The 19,530-nt window shown below is 41.3% G+C and overlaps 1 protein-coding gene across 1 annotated transcript; it reads right to left on the bottom strand.

Annotated features, from left to right (window-relative positions):
• SKA1 (spindle and kinetochore associated complex subunit 1) lies at positions 202-16,220 on the bottom strand. The gene is made up of 7 exons (XM_005697211.3): positions 16,010-16,220; positions 14,138-14,233; positions 11,412-11,536; positions 9,801-9,898; positions 6,706-6,843; positions 2,004-2,173; positions 202-1,041 (listed from the first exon to the last, which is right to left on the bottom strand). The coding sequence occupies exons 2-7, from the start codon at positions 14,220-14,222 to the stop codon at positions 893-895; spliced, it is 765 nt and encodes a 254-aa protein (XP_005697268.1). The 5' UTR covers positions 14,223-14,233; positions 16,010-16,220; the 3' UTR covers positions 202-892.

Genomic DNA, 19,530 nt, shown 5'->3' with positions numbered 1-19,530 from the left:
AGTTGGACATGACTAAGTCACTTCCAATTCCCTTCACATAGACAGACAGACAGCCTGTTGATTCGGTTTCTCTAGAGAACACTAAGACACAGATTACACTAACAGTCTCCCCAAGTGTGGAAGTAAAACTCCATTAAATTCTTACAATCCAACCACCCATTTTCCGTGACCACTATCAATCTGCTCGCACATCATATCATCTTTTTCATCTGAATATACTTTTATTGCAATTTCATTACAGGTCGATGTTTACAGACTGATTTACACTGAAGGCATTTCAGGTAAGCTGTCCCTTAACCACATATGGGAAAGCAGAAAACCACATGGAAGAAAGTGAACAAGTGAAAGTCGCTCAGTCGTGTCCGACTCTTTGCGACCCCATCGACGACGCAGTCTATGGAGTTCTCCAGGCCAGGATACTGGAGTGGGCAGCCTTTCCCTTCTCCAGGGGATCTTCCTGACCCAGGGATCAATGTGCTGCCCTCATATCCAACTTCTGACTATAGCCTGAAATATCATCAGTCTATAGGATGGAATATAGACACTAATGACCTTTAATTCCAGAGAGCCTGGCCTTCCTTGGTCTTCTCTTCTTGAACTTTGGCTTCTATCTGCATCCCTCTCACTGGGACTGGCGGCACTGTCACTGAACACAAAAACTAAATAGGAACATTTCTTAGTTCCACTGTATGCCTACAACAGAGGCTCACATGGTAGGTGATTAAGGACTTACTGTAAGGTAGCAGATTTTTAAATATACATGCTTTATTTTTAGAAGAAACAAAAAAGGAATGAAAAAGCTAAAAAAATTATGTATTAAAAAATTACATGTAAGGAAACTATAGGAACAGCCTCTAAACCCTGTTAGCTGGTTCAAAAGCTCACAAGGACGTTATGTTATAACATATCGGGTAAGCCCTTTCCCTCGGACCTCTGATAGCCTCCGGCAGTGTCGTAAAATATTCAGTATCACGTGAAACCTCTTGTCGACTTTCAAAGCTGTGAACTCCTTTATGTCAGCTTCCACTACAAAATAATGACCTGAAAGTAAAGATATTAGTGCTAATTTTTATTAGGACAACTTTCAAGATGAGTCTTTAATATATTACGTTATGACTATGAATGGCATTAATGATTTTGACTATCATCAATGAATCAAAGTGAGAACGGGTATTCTTGCTAAAATAATTATTCTTTCAACTGAAGTTGCATAATGTTTACTATAGCATTTCAGCAGTGCAGCCTTGCTTATTTTATCACTGGCTATCTGCTGGTATCTTTTGAACAATCCACTTTTCAAGAAGCAATATGGTAGTGGTTAAGAGAATGTAACCCAGAAACCCATGGCAGCTTTATCACTCAACTGACTGACCTGGGGCAAGGAACTGAAGTCCTCCCTCATCTGTAAAATAGGAGTAATAATAGTACACAACTCATAAGGATGCTGTGAGGACTAAGGCCCTTAGTACACTCTCTGCCACATAGTAAGTGTTACCTAAGCATCACCAGCTGTTATTACTATTCTAATTCTGAAAACACTGGGCATCATTCGTAAGAGACTCCAACGCAGTATTTCTGAGGCTCGGCACTGCTACTGTTTTAGACTAGATAATTCTAGATAATTACCTAGACTAGATAGACTAGATATTCTAGACTAGATAACTCTTTCTTGTCGGAGCTGCCCTGTGCACTATAGGCTACACTACTGGTGGTCTCTACTCACCAGGCGCCAGGAGCACCCCTAACCCCAGGCGTAACAATCAAAACTGTCTCCAGAGATGGCAGAATATTCTCTGGTGGGAAAAGTGCCCCTCGTTGAGAACTACCTCTCTAGAGTTAGAACTTCCTGGAATTACTTCTGTTTCTCATGATTTAGTTACACTCCAAACAGCTGACATGTACACACACACACACACTGATTTTACCTGTTACACACACACACACACACACACACACACACGCACACGCACACACACACACACACACACACACTCTGATTTTACCTTTGGTTTCCTTCGTTTCTTCATCAATAAATCTGTGATAGAGATTTCTGGCCACAGAACTCATAGACTTTTTTGGCTGATGTAGGATCTTATATTTACTAACAACTGCCTTGTTGATTTCTTTAATAACATCATTAATGTGACAATAGGTTAAGCGGGATTTCATGTACCTGTAAAAAAAGAAAGTGATTAATTTTTTAAAAGAATCATCATACAAAATTGTTTTCTTTGAAGAAAAATATTTACATATGGTGACTTTATACAGTCAACTACTTTATACAAGCTACTAGCACTCTTTGGAAAAAAATTTTATAGCAACTTCCAAATAAACTAGATGTGTCTCAACCACTGAAAAATTAAGTAGAGGCTACAATGTATTAGTGCTTATCTCCCCTACTTATATCTGGATGCAGAAATCTCTATCCCTACTCCTTACAGAATTACTATAACAATTTAACAATTTAAATTAACAATTTAATCTCAAATTCTGATTCCAATGGATTAATTCCAATATAACAGTTTATTTAAATATTTTAAAATGTTTGTAAGCAAGCGGAAGAAATATTTTAGCATTAATAAATTATATAACTCATACCACTTCAGTTTTCTGCAGAAACAGATCTGCTCAGAGAAATAAAGGGAGGAGAAAAAAGGGAGGAGGAAGGGGAAATGACAACAGAGATGAGGAGCCGACAAAGAAGAATTGGTGGTGGAAGGGCTGCAAAGGGATCAGAGGGCCCAGAAGCTAAGCTGCACAGCTGCCTGGCAGAGGAGAAGGTTGGACAGCCTCACTCGTTTTGCATTCAAATGGCCTTAAGTACTGTCTGAAAGTGAATGTGAAAGTCACTCAGTCACTTTGTGACTCCACGGACTACAGCCCACCAGGATACTCTCTCCATGGAATTCTCCAGGCAAGAATACTGGAGTGGATAGCCATTCCGTTCTCCAGGGCATCTTCCCAACCCAGGGATTGAACCCAGGTCTCCTGCATTGCAGGTGGATTGTTTTTTTTACCATCTGAGCCACCAGGGAAGCCTGCAAGAATACTGGGATCCTGCTTCAAGGGATCTTCCCGTCCCAGGGGTTGAACTTGCATCTCCTGTGTCTCTTGCATTGGCAGGTGGATTAAGCATTGTCTCTCTAAAGCCCATTCTTCCAATTCAGTCTCCCTCCTGCCTGTCCTCCCAGTCGCCAGAGTCATCTTGATGTTCAGTCACTGAGTCCTGTCTGACTCTTACAACCCCATGGACTGCAGCATGCCAGGGTTCCCTGGCCTTCATTATCTCTTGGAGTTTGCTCAAACTCTTGTCCATTGAGTCAGTGATGCCAATCACAGTCTTAGAATATAAGAATAGGAGACCTTCAATTTTGAGTGGTCTGTATACACCCAAAACAAAATTTTCATGATCTGCTTCCCTTTTCCCTTCAATAAATTGTGGATTCATTATATTAAACTCTGACCTTCCCCTCTGTTAAAAGGGGCAGTTTTCTAATAGAAAGTTTCTTAATATAAAATAATGTATAAATGTTTAAAGAAAAATATTCATATTGACCAAAACCATTTATTTTCATTATTCTCTTTTCTAAATTCATTTTCTCCACTCATTTTTTTAACCACAATTTCCACAAACAGTTGATGCCACAGCTCAACACAAAGACATTCCTTTAAACTAGCAGTCCCCAATCTTTTTGGCACCAGGGACCAGTTTCATGGAAGACAATTTTTTCACAGACCAGGTCAGGCAGGGTAGGGGAGGATGATTTGGGGGTGATTCAAGTGTGATACATTCATTGTGCACTGTATTATTATTACATCAGCTCTACCTCAGATCATCAGGCATTAGATCCCGGAGATTGGGACCCCTGCTTTAAACCATGTGAACTATCCTCTAATTTCCTCAAAACAAGTGCCAGTGTTTTCCACTTTAAACTGCACCCTCAGTATCAACTTTTTAAAGATAAATGAACCAAAGCCCCATGTTTGGAACACATTCTTCTTATCCTAACCTTTTAACTTCTCTCATTCGTTAAATAATCTCTTAGTTTAAAAACGAATACTCTACCATGACTATTTCAATATCCTCCCTACAAGGAAGCATTTTCTTTTATCTATGTATTTACTCGGCTACACCAGCTGTTAGTTGCACCAGGCGGGCCTTCATTGCGTCACGTGGGATCTTTGCTGTGGCATGCAGACTTTGTAGCTGTGGCACGTGGGTTCAGTAGTTGTGGCACATCGGCTTAGCTGCTCTGAGGTATGTCAGATCGCAGCTCCCCGATCAGGGATTGAACCCACATCCCCTGCACCGCAAGGTGGATTCTTAACCACTGAACCAGCAGGGAAGTCCCCAAGAAAGCATTTTCTAAAGACCTTTCTACTGCACCATTCCTCACAGCCATTTGTTCTTGGCAACAACAACAATTTAGAAAACCAAATAGCATCAAACAATTTTAATCACATAAAGCTGTCAACAAAGGCAATGACTGAGCGGCCAAAACAAACAAAAAAACTAAAATGTCAGCCTCATTCCAAGTCTCAGATTTGTGAAACTGCCATATATTTTTCAAGGGGCAACTATGTATATGAATAGATGCTCAACATCATGTTATCAGGAAACTGAAAATTAAGACAGTGAGGTACATTATACTGACTAGAACAGCTAAAATAGAAAACAACGGACGAAACTAAATGCAGGCAAGGATATGGAGCAACAGAACTCTTCCGCTGGGAATGCAAAATGGTACAGCTACTTAGGGAAGACAGCATCACAGTTTCTCACAAAGCTAAACAGTTTTACCATATGATCCAGCCATCACACTCCTAGGTCTTACCCAAGTGAGCTGAAAACATGTCCACACAAAAACCTGCAGGTAAACGTTTACAGCAGCTTTAGTCATAACTGCCCCAAACTGGATGTAACCAAAATGTTGTTCCACAGATGAACGGATAAACAAACTACTACATCTACACAATGGAATATTCAGTTCAGTTCAGTCGCTCAGTCGTGTCCGACTCTTTGCGACCCCATGAATTGCAGCATGTCAGGCTTCCCTGTCCATCACCAACTCCCAGAGTTCACTCACACTCACGTCCATTGAGTCGGTGATGCCATCCAGCCATCTCATCCTCTGTCGTCCCCTTCTCCTCCTGCCCTCAACCCCTCCCAGCATCAGAGTCAGCGATAAAAAGAAATGAGCTATCAAGTCACAAAAAGACACTAGAGAAATCTTAAATGTGCATTACTAAGTGAAAGAAGCCAGTCCAAAAAGGCAACAGTGTATAATTTCAACTGTATGACATTCTGGAAAAGGGAAAACTATAGAGACAATAAAAAGATGAGTGGCTGCCAGGGTCTCAGGGGAGAGATGAAATGGAGGAGCACAGGGTATTTTTAGGGCAGTGAAACTATTCTGTATAACGGTGGGGACGTGACATCCCACATCTGACAAAATCCACAGACTACACAACACAAAGAATGAACCCTACTGCAAACTACAGACTTTAGTTAATATCTAGTTAATAGTATCTAGACTGGTTTAGCAATAGTAACTAATGTACCGCACTAATGCAAGATGTCAGTAATAAGGGACACTGTTTTCAGTTATGAGAACACTGTTCAGTCTGCTCAATTTTTCTGTAAACCTAAAAAAAAAAAATCTGGATGGACAACTCTCAGGCAAGTAAAATAACTATGCTCTTTGCCCCAGGGAGTCTCCTCCTAGGACTCTATCTCAAGGAAATAATAATAATAAAGGAATTACAAAATAGACCTGTGTAAAAGAAATTTCACTGTACCATTCTTCGTAACAACACAGTCAACCCAAATATTTGATAAAGTCATGCTTAAATAGCTTATAGAGTAGTCACACCATAGAATATTATACAACTATTAACATCCAAGTTTTCGATGACAGTTAATAATGGAAAAATGCTCAATAAAAATAGTAAATTATATTCATAGAATAACTACACTGTTGTAATAACAATCAGAAACAACTTGTTATGGAAATTAAACTACAGAAGGAAATACTCTATCTTGTCTGAGTGGTGGAACTGCAGATGAGTTATCAGTCTCACAACAGGCATTATTTGTATAAGAAAATAAAAAGAAATGCAACAATATAAAGCCAAGATGTGAAGTTAAGCCCTGGAATTATAATAGGGATTTCCATAATTGATTCCCCATTAATGTCTTCTATGAAGAGCAATGGAGTCCTTATTGGGGGGAAGCATCTTGTCCCATTCACCCCTGTATTCTTCTCCTCAGTGACCCAGAGCCCAGAACAGAGCAGACTCAAACAAGTGTGTGGCACAAGTTAATGGACAAACGGAAATCAAACAGAGCTCTCTCTGTGCTAATTTCCAAATCTATACAACATACTCCCTTTCCTTAAAATTGCAGCAAAACTGAGGCTACTTCTAAAATGTAACTGGATAAAATATCTGTATCATAAAATGACCCTGAGAGGACTCCAGAACAAACTGATCCATCTCTAGATCTATGTCTAGATTTTACAACTAAATAAAAAACAAAATTTTAAGCATCTTCCACAAAAGATTCCTGCAGCATAATGTAAAACTATTTTAGAAAAGATCAATACTGGAATACAGCATGTTACAAATAATATATTCAAGGTTTATGACAATTATATATGCTGATTACTAAAGAGCTGAATGTTAAAATTTATCTCAGATACTTACGCAGGAATGCCATTAAACTCATCAGAAGTTATAAATGGCATTTCTTTAATACTTCTTTGTTCTTTGAGAGGCTTCTTTGTGGGTGCAGGTTCCTCAACTTTGACTGGTTCTTCAGGGTCAAGATCTGATCTGTTAACACTACAGAATAGAGACATACAATTGTCAGAATTCTGTGGCATAGTAGGAGGCTTCGCAACGGAGAATGACCAGTATTAAGCACATGATCTTATAATTTTTCCATCTTGTTATAATTTTATAGGCAACATTTTCATTTTCTATCCCTACTGCTAATGCTTTGAAGATCTCAATAGTGAAGGGATTTCCCCAGTGATCCAGTGGTTAAGACTCCAAAAGCTTCAAATGAAGGGGGCACGGGTTCAATCCTGCTCAGGGAACTAGGTTCCCACATGCCCCACAGTGCAGACAAAAAAAAGGGTTTTTTTTTTTGAATAGTGGGGAGAACACTGAAAAATTAAGTTCCCAAATCTTCAGTAACATAATCACGTCATTTATGCACGCAAAACATGGCGCAAATAATACACATGCCTAACATCTTCATCTGTTATCTCACTGGCTCCTCTAAGTCAGTATGTGTGAAGCTGAATTTAACCTCTAAACAACTTATCTTTCTGATTCCCCTATTTCTGGATGTGGAAACATCAATCATCTTATACTTCTAATTTACCCCATTGGTTGCTAGCATCAGTCCCACCTGCTGCAGACTCATTTCAGCTGCCAGAAATGAACGTGGGTACCCTAGGGCCAGTCCTGCTCCATTTTTTGGTGTGGGTGAGAAGCCTGATACAGCTCCTTCTGCACTGGCAGAGTCCAGGAACAGGCTATAGTTTCTGGGCTGTTTAACTGCCAGGGAAGGAAGAAACCCCCGTGCCAGCAGCAAGTCAGGTTGGCTTGACTTCTCCAAACAGAAAAAGGGATACAGGAAAGAAATGATCCAACCCAGGAGTATACAAAGGGAATCCCACAGACAGGGAGGTGAGATCCCAAGATGACAGCTGAGTACCAGACACAGACAGCGATCAGGCCTGACGGAGGCAGTGCGACGAGGAGACGACCGTGTGACAGGCTGTGAAGGTGAAGATGCCCAGTGCTTGTAGCATCATCCTTACATGAAACCTATCCTGAGACTCCACGCTGAGCCTGGTTGGTTCTTACCTGTACTTGCCTGTTCTCAGGCCCTGCTGTGCGCATCAGCTAAAAATAACCTTTTCTGCCTATACAAAGGTTCTGCTGTGACCTGGCCCTGAAAGCTGAACCTAGGCCACAGTGAGTTTAGAAGAAAATCCCCCCTACTCCTTGGGCCACATTCTTGCTGGGTGGCCAGTGTCCAGCCCAACAGACCTGGCAGGTACTCCAAGGTGTCTTTTGTTCCTCCATTCACTCACGACCCTGCCCACTAATCTTCTCTTCCTTTTTTTTTTTTTCCATTTTGGGCCATACTGCTCAGCTTGTGGGGTCTTAGTTCCCCGACCAGGGATTGAATCTGGTCCATGACAGTGAAAGCACCAAGTCCTAACCACTGGACTGCCAAGGAACTCCCTAATTTTCTCTTCTTGGAGGGAAATTCCAAGGTACCCTGGCACGCCAGGGACTCTGTTGAGCTTATTTCCTGGAGACCTTCAACTATCAGCAGCAACATGGCTCTTTTCCTACACAGCAAGATTCGTGCTTTCCTTTTAGTTTTCAAATTTAAGCAGTATATTGTTGGTGGAAACACATACACAAAACTGTGATTATCACAAATGCCAGGGTGATTACCTCTTTGATAGAAGGAGAATCTGCAACAGAAGAAGTGTTGTAGGTACTGGCAGTGTCCTATTTCTTAATCGGACTGGTAGATTCACTGATGTTTATTATTCTCCTTTAATTTGCACTAACAATACTTCAATTACTTTTCTGTATATATGATCCATTTCAAAAGTTAAAATGGTTAAGTTAGTTGTGGTATACAAGGGGAGCCCCTTTTAGAAATACAATTTTGTAAATCAACTATACTTCAATAAAATTAAAAAAAGAAATACAATTTTGGTGGCAGAGGACTGGAGAGATGGCAGTGGAGAAATACTGGAAAGAAAACACAAGGAACTCCCAAATCATAAAGACGAAAGATGATGAAAGATCTCATGGAGGCAGACAATGAGAGGGAGGGCAGAGGCAGACAACACCCCGTAGAGGCCAAGGGGCTACAAGACGGAGAGAGAGGCTGGAGACGCCCTGTTCCCATCCAGGTGATGGGTAGGTGACAAGGAGATAGCCAATTTAGTCTCACATACTTAAACCTGGAGGAGAGAACAGCTCATTTGTGAGACTCCCAGCAAGCAGTTCAAACAGCTGAAACAGGGGTCATGTCAAGACTGGAGTTGGACATCTGAGAGCATTAATAACGGTGTTAAGTAACAGTGTCTTAGGAGACACTTGTAACTTAAAGGAGGGCAGAGAACAGGGGGGCAGCCTAGTCAAAGATGCAGGATGGCCTCTTTTAGGGGCTTCAGGAGAAAGGGCAGGCAAGAACATCTACCAGCAGCGAACAGACAGGCAGGACAGGAGTTCCAGGGTAAAAGTAGAGCTAAGCCTTTGTTCCTTGAGCTATTTTTAAGATAGGAGGCTCATTAAGTTTATTTTTACCCTAAGGCAGTGTTTCTCAAGGGTCAGCTGAGATTTTCCACCCCCACAATGTCTGAAGGCATTTTTCATTGTCACGACCTGGGTGGAGGGTGGCGGTATACAGGAGAGCTACTGATACTCCATTGGAAGAGGGCAGGGATGCTGCTAAATATGCTATTTTTACAAAAAAGAACTATCTGACCTCAAATGTCAACAGAGCCAATGTTAACAAACTCTGCTCTGAGGGACTGATCCTTGGGGAAGAGGCACCACATTTTCCCTAGAGACAGTGGGATAAGAAAACTGGTAAAGATGAGGGAAAGATTATTTCTCGTGTAAGTGCAAACAAAACAAAACAAAACTGGATAATCACTAACAAAACTGCAAGTATATTGAAAAGCAAAAAGATCTAAAATGCTTGTTTTAATAGTTTTATAAGACCAGAGAATAAAAATAATTATAAACACACTTACAAGTTCTGGGTAACTGTTACTTGAGGCAAATGGGGAGGGATGTTTTCTTTGAGATGCTCCACATCTTTACAATCTTCTTCAAGAGATTCAAAGAGTTCCTTTAAAAAAAGAAAAAAGCTCACAAATAAGCATCTGTCCTGCCTATGTGTGTTTTAACATGTTAAAAAGAGCAGGAAAGACTGAGTTCAACTACAATGATGCTGAGTGGAAGGGGTTAAAAAGCACTGAACTCTGCACTATTTAAAAGGAGCCCCTTTGGTTTCTAGAGCTGACTTGGGATAGTGATACATTTTCTCTACTGGATTTGTTCAGAGAACAATTGCTAGAATAACATTACAACAGGCAGGATTGACATGTATGTCTTTCTAAAATACTTCAACCTTGGGAAGCAACTAAAAAGTATATGAAAGATTTATGTTTGTCATTCTGGTAAAAGTGCTTTTGCTGACTTAGCAAGCATTCCCCTGCACCAAATGAGAACACACTCCTGGAATGCAAGGACGAGATATTGCTTAGGAAGGTTTTGTATATTCTAGCTTAATGAAAATTTCTACTTGATCATAACTGCCTTCATTTTGTGTTGTCTTTATTTAACTTTCCCAAGAATCTGAGGTTATGAACTCATGGAAATTCAGTAAGAAAAAATACTCTGTACCTTTGGATCCCTGTCATCTGATTTTCAGTCATCATGTAAATAAAAATTCCAAACAGGCTTTAATCCTGAGTTGGACCGTCTCTAAACTCACACCTAACCCTGGGTCTTATTGGGCAAGGTAGAAATGTAACCATTATTGGTTTGTTTTGAATTTGTATGACATCTTTCTTTTAAAAACCTGGATCATGTTCAGAGATACTGATCTCATTTCAACCAACAGCAGGATAGGCATAATCATGTCCAGTCCTACAGAAAATCCCCTGAAAAATCTTTACAGACAGAGGATTATAACGCTTGAAAAGGACTATAGAAGCCACCTCGATCAATCCAGCTGAACATATCAGTGGCTCTAAGAGCAAGAGGTAATTATGGTACAGATTCTTTTCCCATCCTATCAGAGGCATTTTTATTAGGTAAAGGCTTATTTAGAACAAAATGTGTGTGTCAATGAGGCTCAAGTGTTTTTTTTAACCTGAGAATCTTTACACTACAATCTGTACAAACAGAAAGAAATGCACAATAGAAGGGACCCAAGAAATACTTCAGTATGACCCATTACTTTTCAATTAAGGGCACTGAGACTCCAAGAGTTTCTTAGGGTGGCAGAACACGCTGGGGGAGCCCGGGTGGGAAACCATGTCTCCTCAACCCAGGGCAGGCACTCCTCCCACACCATACTCCCAGGAGACCATTTATTTAAATTAAACCTCCCAAGAATTATTTAGGAAATATTCCCTTCTTACTAAATAAATTGGCTACCAGCAGGGAGAAATAAATACCTCTGGAACTCTGGAGTCCTTTACACTGGGAAAACAAAATGCAAATAGTACTCTTTACTGTTAATAATCAAAGCTAACAACATTATAAATATAAAGAATCCTTATGAATTCCCTGGTGATTAGGTGTTTATATTAACTGCCTTTTTTATTTTGTTTCATCACTAGAAAAACCATTACCTTGAGGGAAATGTTGGTTTGTTCTTGATACTGAATTTCCAATTCCAATTTATTTAGAAGTTCATTTACTACAATGATCTCATCTCCTATTTTATTTAAAATGGTCTTCAAGGTAGGTTCTTTCCCTATTAATAAACAAAGATGAAATGGAAAATAAAACATACAGAAAACCATAAAACCTACATGTAGCCAAGGGAACTCCTGAAACAGAGCCTTACCATAAAGGGACACTGAGGAAAGAACAATGTTTCAGCCCCTAGGACTTGTCTCCATGAAGAATCTTAAGAACTCGTTACTAAGTAATATGAAAAAAAGGAAGGAGGAGGTAAATACTAAGTATCCCCTGAATCTTTTGTTTTTGGAAAATTCTTCCACTATATAATAAAGCACTTAGAAATGCTAGATAAAATAAACACCCTTTTGCATGCATAGTTGAGCTCTTAAGAGAAAAAAGGTAAATCTCCATGAGTTTCAACTTGAAGAAAGAATCACAGACCAGATAGAATGTATGAGCTGATGCTGCAGTAGCCCTAAGGAGAGGGGTGGGGGGCATGCAGAAGTGGGACTCAAGGTGCAGAGAAATGCAGGAGAGAGGAGTTTGTCAACCTCAGCAACCTACTATATTTAGTTTTAATGGGGATAAGAGTCCCGGCTTTGGGCCTTCAAAGCACAGGATGCTGGAAGTGAGAATCCCGAAGGAGGCCAGGACTCTCTTCATGGGATATATCCTGTGAATGTGTAAACCTGAAAAATTCTAATCACTGGCCAGAAAGATAAGCTTACATTCTGGACTGGCCTGCAAGTGTCTGGGGGAGGCAGGGGAGAGTAGCCTGCTCTCAAGTTCCCAGCCCCACCGCCGGGCCCCTCTCCCCAGCTTCATAGATACAAGGATGGGAAAACCAGAGAAACTTCCTCCTTAGAAATAATAGAAGTGAAACAAAAAAAATTTTTTTTTAAAGACACCTCAAAAGCACAAAAGGGAAAACCATCCTCATAACCAAATATTTTCCATCTTCTCTTCTAACAACCAAATCATGAAATATCCCTAAGTGAAAACAAAATGTGACCACACTGGAGATTACAGATGCAGAGTGAAATGGCTAGAGTTTCTAGGTCTGCAGTCAGAGACACCAGCACTTGCCCTCAGAGAATTAATGAGAAGCAAGAAAGTACATAGAAGAGGTGTGGGCACTCTGCTTGCAACCTAGTAAGGCACTCACTAAAGGCAAGCTGTTACAAATCAACAATCTAATAAAGCATTTGACCGTAACAGCTGAAAGAAATGAACAAATAAATGAGAGTACTGATGTCTCTGCTGAGACTAATCTCAGGGGGATTAGTCGGAGATACTGGTATCTCAAATAACCCAGTCACCTAAATTTTAGGGCCTTGTTTGCTGATCTGTAGTAAAATAAGTGCACTAAGTAAATTCACTACTTTTGATAGTAGCGATCTAGTAAATTACAGCAGCCAACGTGGCAAACATATTACTGGGCTTTCCTGAATAGGCTGCGGAACCGAACAGACAAATTATTCTCCCCACGTACAAACGACAGTTACCCGGTGTGTAGTAACCTAACAGGTCAGACTGCTTCTGCCAGGCCTCATGCTTCAGTGGGGCCATTTGAATTCAAAGTTGGATAGTTTTATAATCTCTAAGTTATATTTATCCAAGAGTAATCATGCTCTCAGAAAGAAAATCTAAAGACTACTTATTAAATATTTAAATGTCCTTTTTAGATTATTCAATAAAAATGGCATAGAAATAGACAAGTACTATACTGGGAATCAGGACACAAAAGCTGTAGTCCCAACTGACCACTGATAAGCAGGAGAACTTGGGCAAGTCACGCGACTTCTAGAGCCTCGGTTTCCTCATATGAGACTGGGGGCTACAGAAGAACCCACAGTTGCTTCAGCTTTAACTTTCTACAGAATACATAGCCACCAACTGTAAACTGGATGAGTCTCTTTATTAGTGGTTCTCGACAAGGGAGGGAGAATATGCAAGTCTCAGAAGGACATGTATAATTTCATTTTTGAATTTTTTAAAAAGTATCCATTCAAAATACAATAAAAGTTCAACAGGATCTCCCCTGCAGATGGAATTCTGCCTATCAAATCTTTAGTTCTCCTAGATAAGGCTGGAGAGCACATCATTTTTGTAAATGATTATTTTTCCAGGATCCCCTTTCTCTGCACTTTAAACTAGTTTGGAAGATGGTCACAACCTCCAAGTTTCTGGATGTTTAAATAATTTATTTCATTTTCAATTAGCTGTTTCCTAGTGATATATATTGATAATATTGATATATATTGATAACCTTCCTTATCAAAGCAGTCTGCAATATGAATTATGGGATACTTCTATCGCTATGGGTGTTATCCATTTCTGGTTTTTTCCTTATCTTTTAGTATCTCTGCTTAGCTCTAGAATCAGGAACTCAACATAACCTTAAAATCTTACTGCTCAGCCTTGTGTGTCTCAGAAAAACATAAATAAATAAATGTAATTATTAGCTAGTTCATTGTTCAATGTGATTTACACTTTAGTATCCTCTGCAATATTCAAACTACAGATAGCAGATTGCTTTAAAAATCACTATTCAAAACTGAAAATTAACTTTCTAAGATACATTCACTTATCCACGCATAAGATATCAAAGTGGGACAATAATCAAAATGTATTTTCAATGTACAAAGTCAGTGGAATCTGTTTTACTTACCACAATTTCTCAATGACAGAGTTTTTTTAATATTGCCAATCTTTTCATTAATATGAGAGCATAACTGTTCCAGATCTGAGGCCATCCTTTAAACCTCTGAAGAAAAAAAAATATATAAACACATTTACAAAAAAAAAAAACAAATTTCTGTTCACTTTCAAAACTTAAGAATGATAAATATCCAGTAAGTCACATCTCCTGGAAAACAAAGTACAAAAACTCATGAGTAATATCTTTCAATTCTACAAAATTCAGTTTCTAACCAAGGAGATCAAACCAGTTAATCCTAAAGGAAATCAATCCTGAATATTCATTGGAGGGATTGACGCTGATGTTCCAATATTTTGGCCACCTGATGCAAAGAGCGACTCACTGGAAAAGACCCTGTTGATGGGAAAGATTGAAGGCAGGAGAAGGGGACGACAGAGGACAAGATGGTTGGATGGCATCACTGACTCCATAGACATGAGTTTGAGCAAGCTCTGGGAGGTGGTGAAGGACAGGGAACCCTGGCAGTGCTGCAGTCCATGGGGTTGCAAAGAGACACGACTTAGTGACTGAACCACCACCACCAATGTCCAGTAATGACCCGTCTTAGAGCTTTCTATAGTCAGTTCAGTCGCTCAGTCCTGTCCGAGTCTCTACGACCCCACGAATCGAAGCACCCCAGGCCTCCCTGTCCATTACGAAATCCCGGAGTTCACCCAGACTCACGTCCATCCAGTCGGTGATGCCATCCAGCCATCTCATCCTCTGTCGTCCCCTTCTCCTCCTGCCCCCCCCTTCTCCTCCTGCCCCCAATCCCTCCCAGCATCAGAATCTCTTCCAATGAGTCAACTCTTCGCATGAGGTGGCCAAAGTATTGGAGTTTCAGCTTTAGCATCAGTCCTTCCAAAGAACACCCAGGACTGATCTCCTTTAGAATGGACTGATTGGATCTCCTTTCAGTCCAACGGACTCTCAAGAGTGTTCTCCAACACCACAGTTCAAAAGCGTCAATTTTTCGGCGCTCAGGTTTCTTCACAGTCCACCTTTCACATCCATACATGGCCACTGGAAAAACCACAGTCTTTCTATAGTCAGTGCATCCCAAAGCAAGGTACAGAAGACAAGACTGTGTCATTTCCTCAGAGATTCAGGTGGACAAATATGCTATTTATACAGAAAGACATCAGTATTTTCTCTGAAAACTTAAATACCCGAGAATTTGAAGGAAAAACACAGGAAGTTCAAAGAAACGGGTCCAGGGAAGCATTTCTCCTATACTGTGGGGACTGGGGCTTTACTACTGGGGTCGGTAAGGAGGCGGACCCAGGAGGAGGAAATGGCAACCTCCTCCAGTATTCTTGCCGGGAAAATCCCACGGACAGAGAAGCCTGGCTCTTCTATGGGGTCGCAAAGAGTCGGCCACGACTGAGCACAGCAAAGCCCACAAGGAGACGGAAGGAGGGGAAGGAAAGAAATCAGGTATTGTTCGTTCACTTCAAGGGAGGTGAAAGAAAGTGAAAAAAGAAAGTGAAGTCGCTCAGTCGTGTCCGACTCTCAGTGACCCCATGGACTATATATATAGCCCACCAGGCTCTTCCGTCCATGGGATTCTCCAGGCAGGAATACTGGAGTGGGGCTGCCATGTCCTCCTCCAGGGGAGCCGACCCAGGGTTTGAACCCGTGTCTCCCGCATTGCGGGCAGACGCTTTACCCTCTGAGCCAGCAGGGAAGCCCGAGGGTAGGTGAGAAGGTCTAAATAAAGCCTCCACTCCGGCTAACGCGGCTAAGGCCCGCTCCTCATCCCGGCCCGCGCCGCCCCGGCCCCCCGCCCCGCCTAAACAATGCCCGCTTCCGAAGGGGGGATCTTCAACACCAGACTCTAACCTCGTGCGGGTCCGGGAGCAAAGGGCCCACTCAGTGGGGTCGCGAGGCGCCGAGAACCGCGCCCTCCCCCACCCAATCTCGGTCGGAAGCGTAGGGTCTCGAGACCTGGCTCCAGGAGCGAAACTCAAACTGCCCGCTGGTACTCGGTGCCGCGCAAGCGCACAGCCGCACTCCCGCGCTCGACGCCGCGCAGGCGCGCAGCCGCACTCCCGAAGGCTGCTCGGAGGGATCACGCTTTTCCGCGTTTATCCGGGGCCACAGCTGGGCGGGGCCGGGGCGGGGCCCGGGCTGGGGGCGGGGCCGATCTGGGGGAAAAGGCGGGGCCGGATTGGCTCCGGCGCCGAAGTCTACCAACACACGTAGCAGACCGTACCCCTAGCCAGAGCCCAGCGCTCGGGGGATCAAATCGCGAGCTTCAACACTGGATCACCAAATTGGCCGCACATTAGAATCACCAGGGCAGCTTTTACAAATTCCAGCGCCCAAGCTGTACCCTAAATCAATGAATTCAGACACTGTAAGTGGGGTCCAAACCTTAACATTTTTAAAAGCACACCAGGTACTTCCAAAAAGCAGCCAAGTTAGTGAGCTATAAGACTGACAGATCCTCCCTTCTTTCGTGGAGTTGACAAACTCTGTAAGGGCAAATGCAAATTTAAAAAAAAAGTTTAATTCTCTGACAAAAAGAGGAAAAGTTGCCCAGGGCTGGTGTGGCAGCTACACAGTCATCACGGACCCAAGTTCTGTCTATCTTTTCCACCCATCCCGATGGCATCATGCATTCTGGTGTGAAGTTTTCCTGTGATGCAAAATAACTGTCAGTACCTCTCTCAGTTCTTTGAGAAAGAACTAGCTGAAACAGCACCTTTAAAGAGTATTCCTGGAAACCACACCTAATGAGTTCTATCTGCTTTCCATCGGTCACTCACATCTACAAGGGAGCCTAGAAAAAAATAAAATCATTGAAATTAAAAAAAAAAATCTGGACAGTTACATTGCATCCTCAACAATAAAGGGGTTCTTTTTGTAAGTGAGAAGGAGAACAGAGATTCTGGGGGCAGTGAACAGCTGCCTTGGCCATTTCTACTTATTATTCTCTACAAGTCTTTTATTATTGAAAAATGTGAACATATACAATTAGGAGAGTACAATGAACCCCATGCTCAAGCCATCATTGGGTTTTGACCACTATTAATTTATAGCAAATATTGTTTCAGCTATACTTCATCTCCTCCCACCTCTTGCCTCCCAGAATATTTTGAAACATATCTCAAATGTATCTTTTCACCTAAAAACATTTCCATGTTTATCTCCTAAAGATAGAAACTTTTTAAAAAGTGTTTATTTTTAAAAACTGTTGGTTTTTTAAAGTAGAATTCAAACAAGATTTACAAATTGTTGTTTGGTTGATACATTTCTTAAATCTCTTTTGATTGGGACACACCTTATTTAGAGCTAAAATCCTATAGCAGGATCAAAGCCTTTCATTGTAGGGCTAAATGTACAGCTTAGAATATCAACTCTACAAAAAATAACATAATAACAGAAATTCACCCTGCAGCATCAAGGGCAAACATTATCAGATTATTTCCCATGAAAAAAATGAAGAAGAAGACAGCTTAAAAGTACTGAATACAAGAGAAGGAGGAAATGTGGGGGTAAAATACAGAAATGAGCAAATGGATCATACTATCTACTTCTGATTTCTCTCTGGGACTTGGCAGGACTCTTTCAGCTGCAATGACAGAAACTCAATCCAAACTGACGTAGGCAAGAAAAAGATTTTATTTGGCTTATAAAATTGTAAAGTGTGTGTGTGTGTGTGTGTGTGTGTGTGTGTGTGTGTGTTTAGTTACAGCTGAACCCAGGTACTCATACCTTTAGGAAACCACTCCATCTCTCAATTACGTGTTCCTCTGTGTTGGTTCCATTCTCAGGCGGCCTGTTCCCTATGATGACCACTGGTATCTCCAGATTTATACCCTACTGGGTTAGCAGTTCTCGCTTTCCTTAGAGATCTAGCAAAAACCCCAGGACTGAATCTCATCAGCCTGACTTGGGTTATCTACTCACTCCTGAGTCAATCAGTCTATTTGAAATGGCCTGATTCACTAGACAGCCTGGAGTTGGAAGCCAGGATAGCCTTACCTTACAGAGTCTCAGAGTAGGACAGAGGTAATTTCTCAAAGGAACATCTAGCAACATTTATGAGACAATGGGGACAGGGAGGTATAAAAGAAAACAAAAACCTGTCTTCTTCAGAGTTATGACCACATATATCCAAGAGGAAAAAAAGATGGAAAGAGCAAGATATAATAAATTGCTGGACTGTTCCTTGCAAGAAATATGAGCACAAGTAATGTGAACTCTAGTCTTCAGGGGAAAATAATAACAACAATAACATCAGTTAACATTTATGGGGTACTTATTCTAATTCAGGCATTTTACATATGTTATCCTATTTAACCTTTGTAATAAATGTATGAATACTTATATTATGATCTTCACTTTACAGATGAGGAAACAGAAGTTTATAATTAAGTAACTTGCCCAAGTCAATAGATGGCAAAATGGGACCCTGACCTCAGAATTGGTCCTCTTTCCCATGATGCTCTGCTACTCCCCAGGAGCCAGGGGTCATCTGCACCCATGTTTTGTGTTTCTGAACCTATAGACTTCCATCATCATTTAATTCCCTCATGACATATCACCCCATGAATAATTTTAAATTAGTTATGAATTCCAAGCTTTTCATACCCAATTGACTCTGACAGAAAAGACTTTACTTGTACGTTTTGTACTTCTCTCTGTCTTTCTCTTGCAGTTAAGTGTCACGCTTAACCTCCAGATGTCCCTAAATCAGAATTAATGAAAGTCTTCACTGTAGAATAAAGATCACAGATTTCTTTAAGCAATAGAACTCTGCATTTCTAGGCAGCTTGGGAAATATTTATTCCAGTGACTAGTGACCAATGGGTCCAGTAAGTTTGGGGACAGGTTCATAGCTTTCTGCTGATGGGTCTTCCTTTCAGAAGAGGGAAGGCCCACTGTAACAGGTGGGCTGTGTTCTGAGACGCCTCACTGATCACGCAGGATAGTCTGACCTTTTAAGGAGTTATTACACCCGAAGCAGATTATGTTTTTACATTTCCTACTAAACTACATTCCTTTGACTTCCCTTTGGTATTTATTTACCTATCTATGGCTGCCCATCATGGCTTGCAGGATCTTAGTTCCCCAATCAAGGACTGAATCCCAGGCCCACGACGACCCCATAGACGGCAGCCTACCAGGCTCCACCGTCCCAGGGATTCTCCAGGCAAGAACACAGGAATGGGTTGCCATTTCCTTCTCCAATGCATGAAAGTGAAAAGTGAAAGTGAAGTCTCTCAGTCGTGACCCCATGGACTGCAGCCTACCAGGCTCCTCTGTCCATGGGATTTTCCAGGCAAGAGTACTGGAGTGGGTTGCCATTGCCTTCTCTGAACTTTGAATATAAAGAGTTCTTTAAGCATTAAGGT

The sequence above is a fragment of the Capra hircus genome, chromosome 24 (assembly GCF_001704415.2).
Source record: "Capra hircus breed San Clemente chromosome 24, ASM170441v1, whole genome shotgun sequence".
NCBI classification, from domain to species: domain Eukaryota; kingdom Metazoa; phylum Chordata; class Mammalia; order Artiodactyla; family Bovidae; genus Capra; species Capra hircus.
This window is presented reverse-complemented; position numbering and strand designations above follow the sequence as displayed.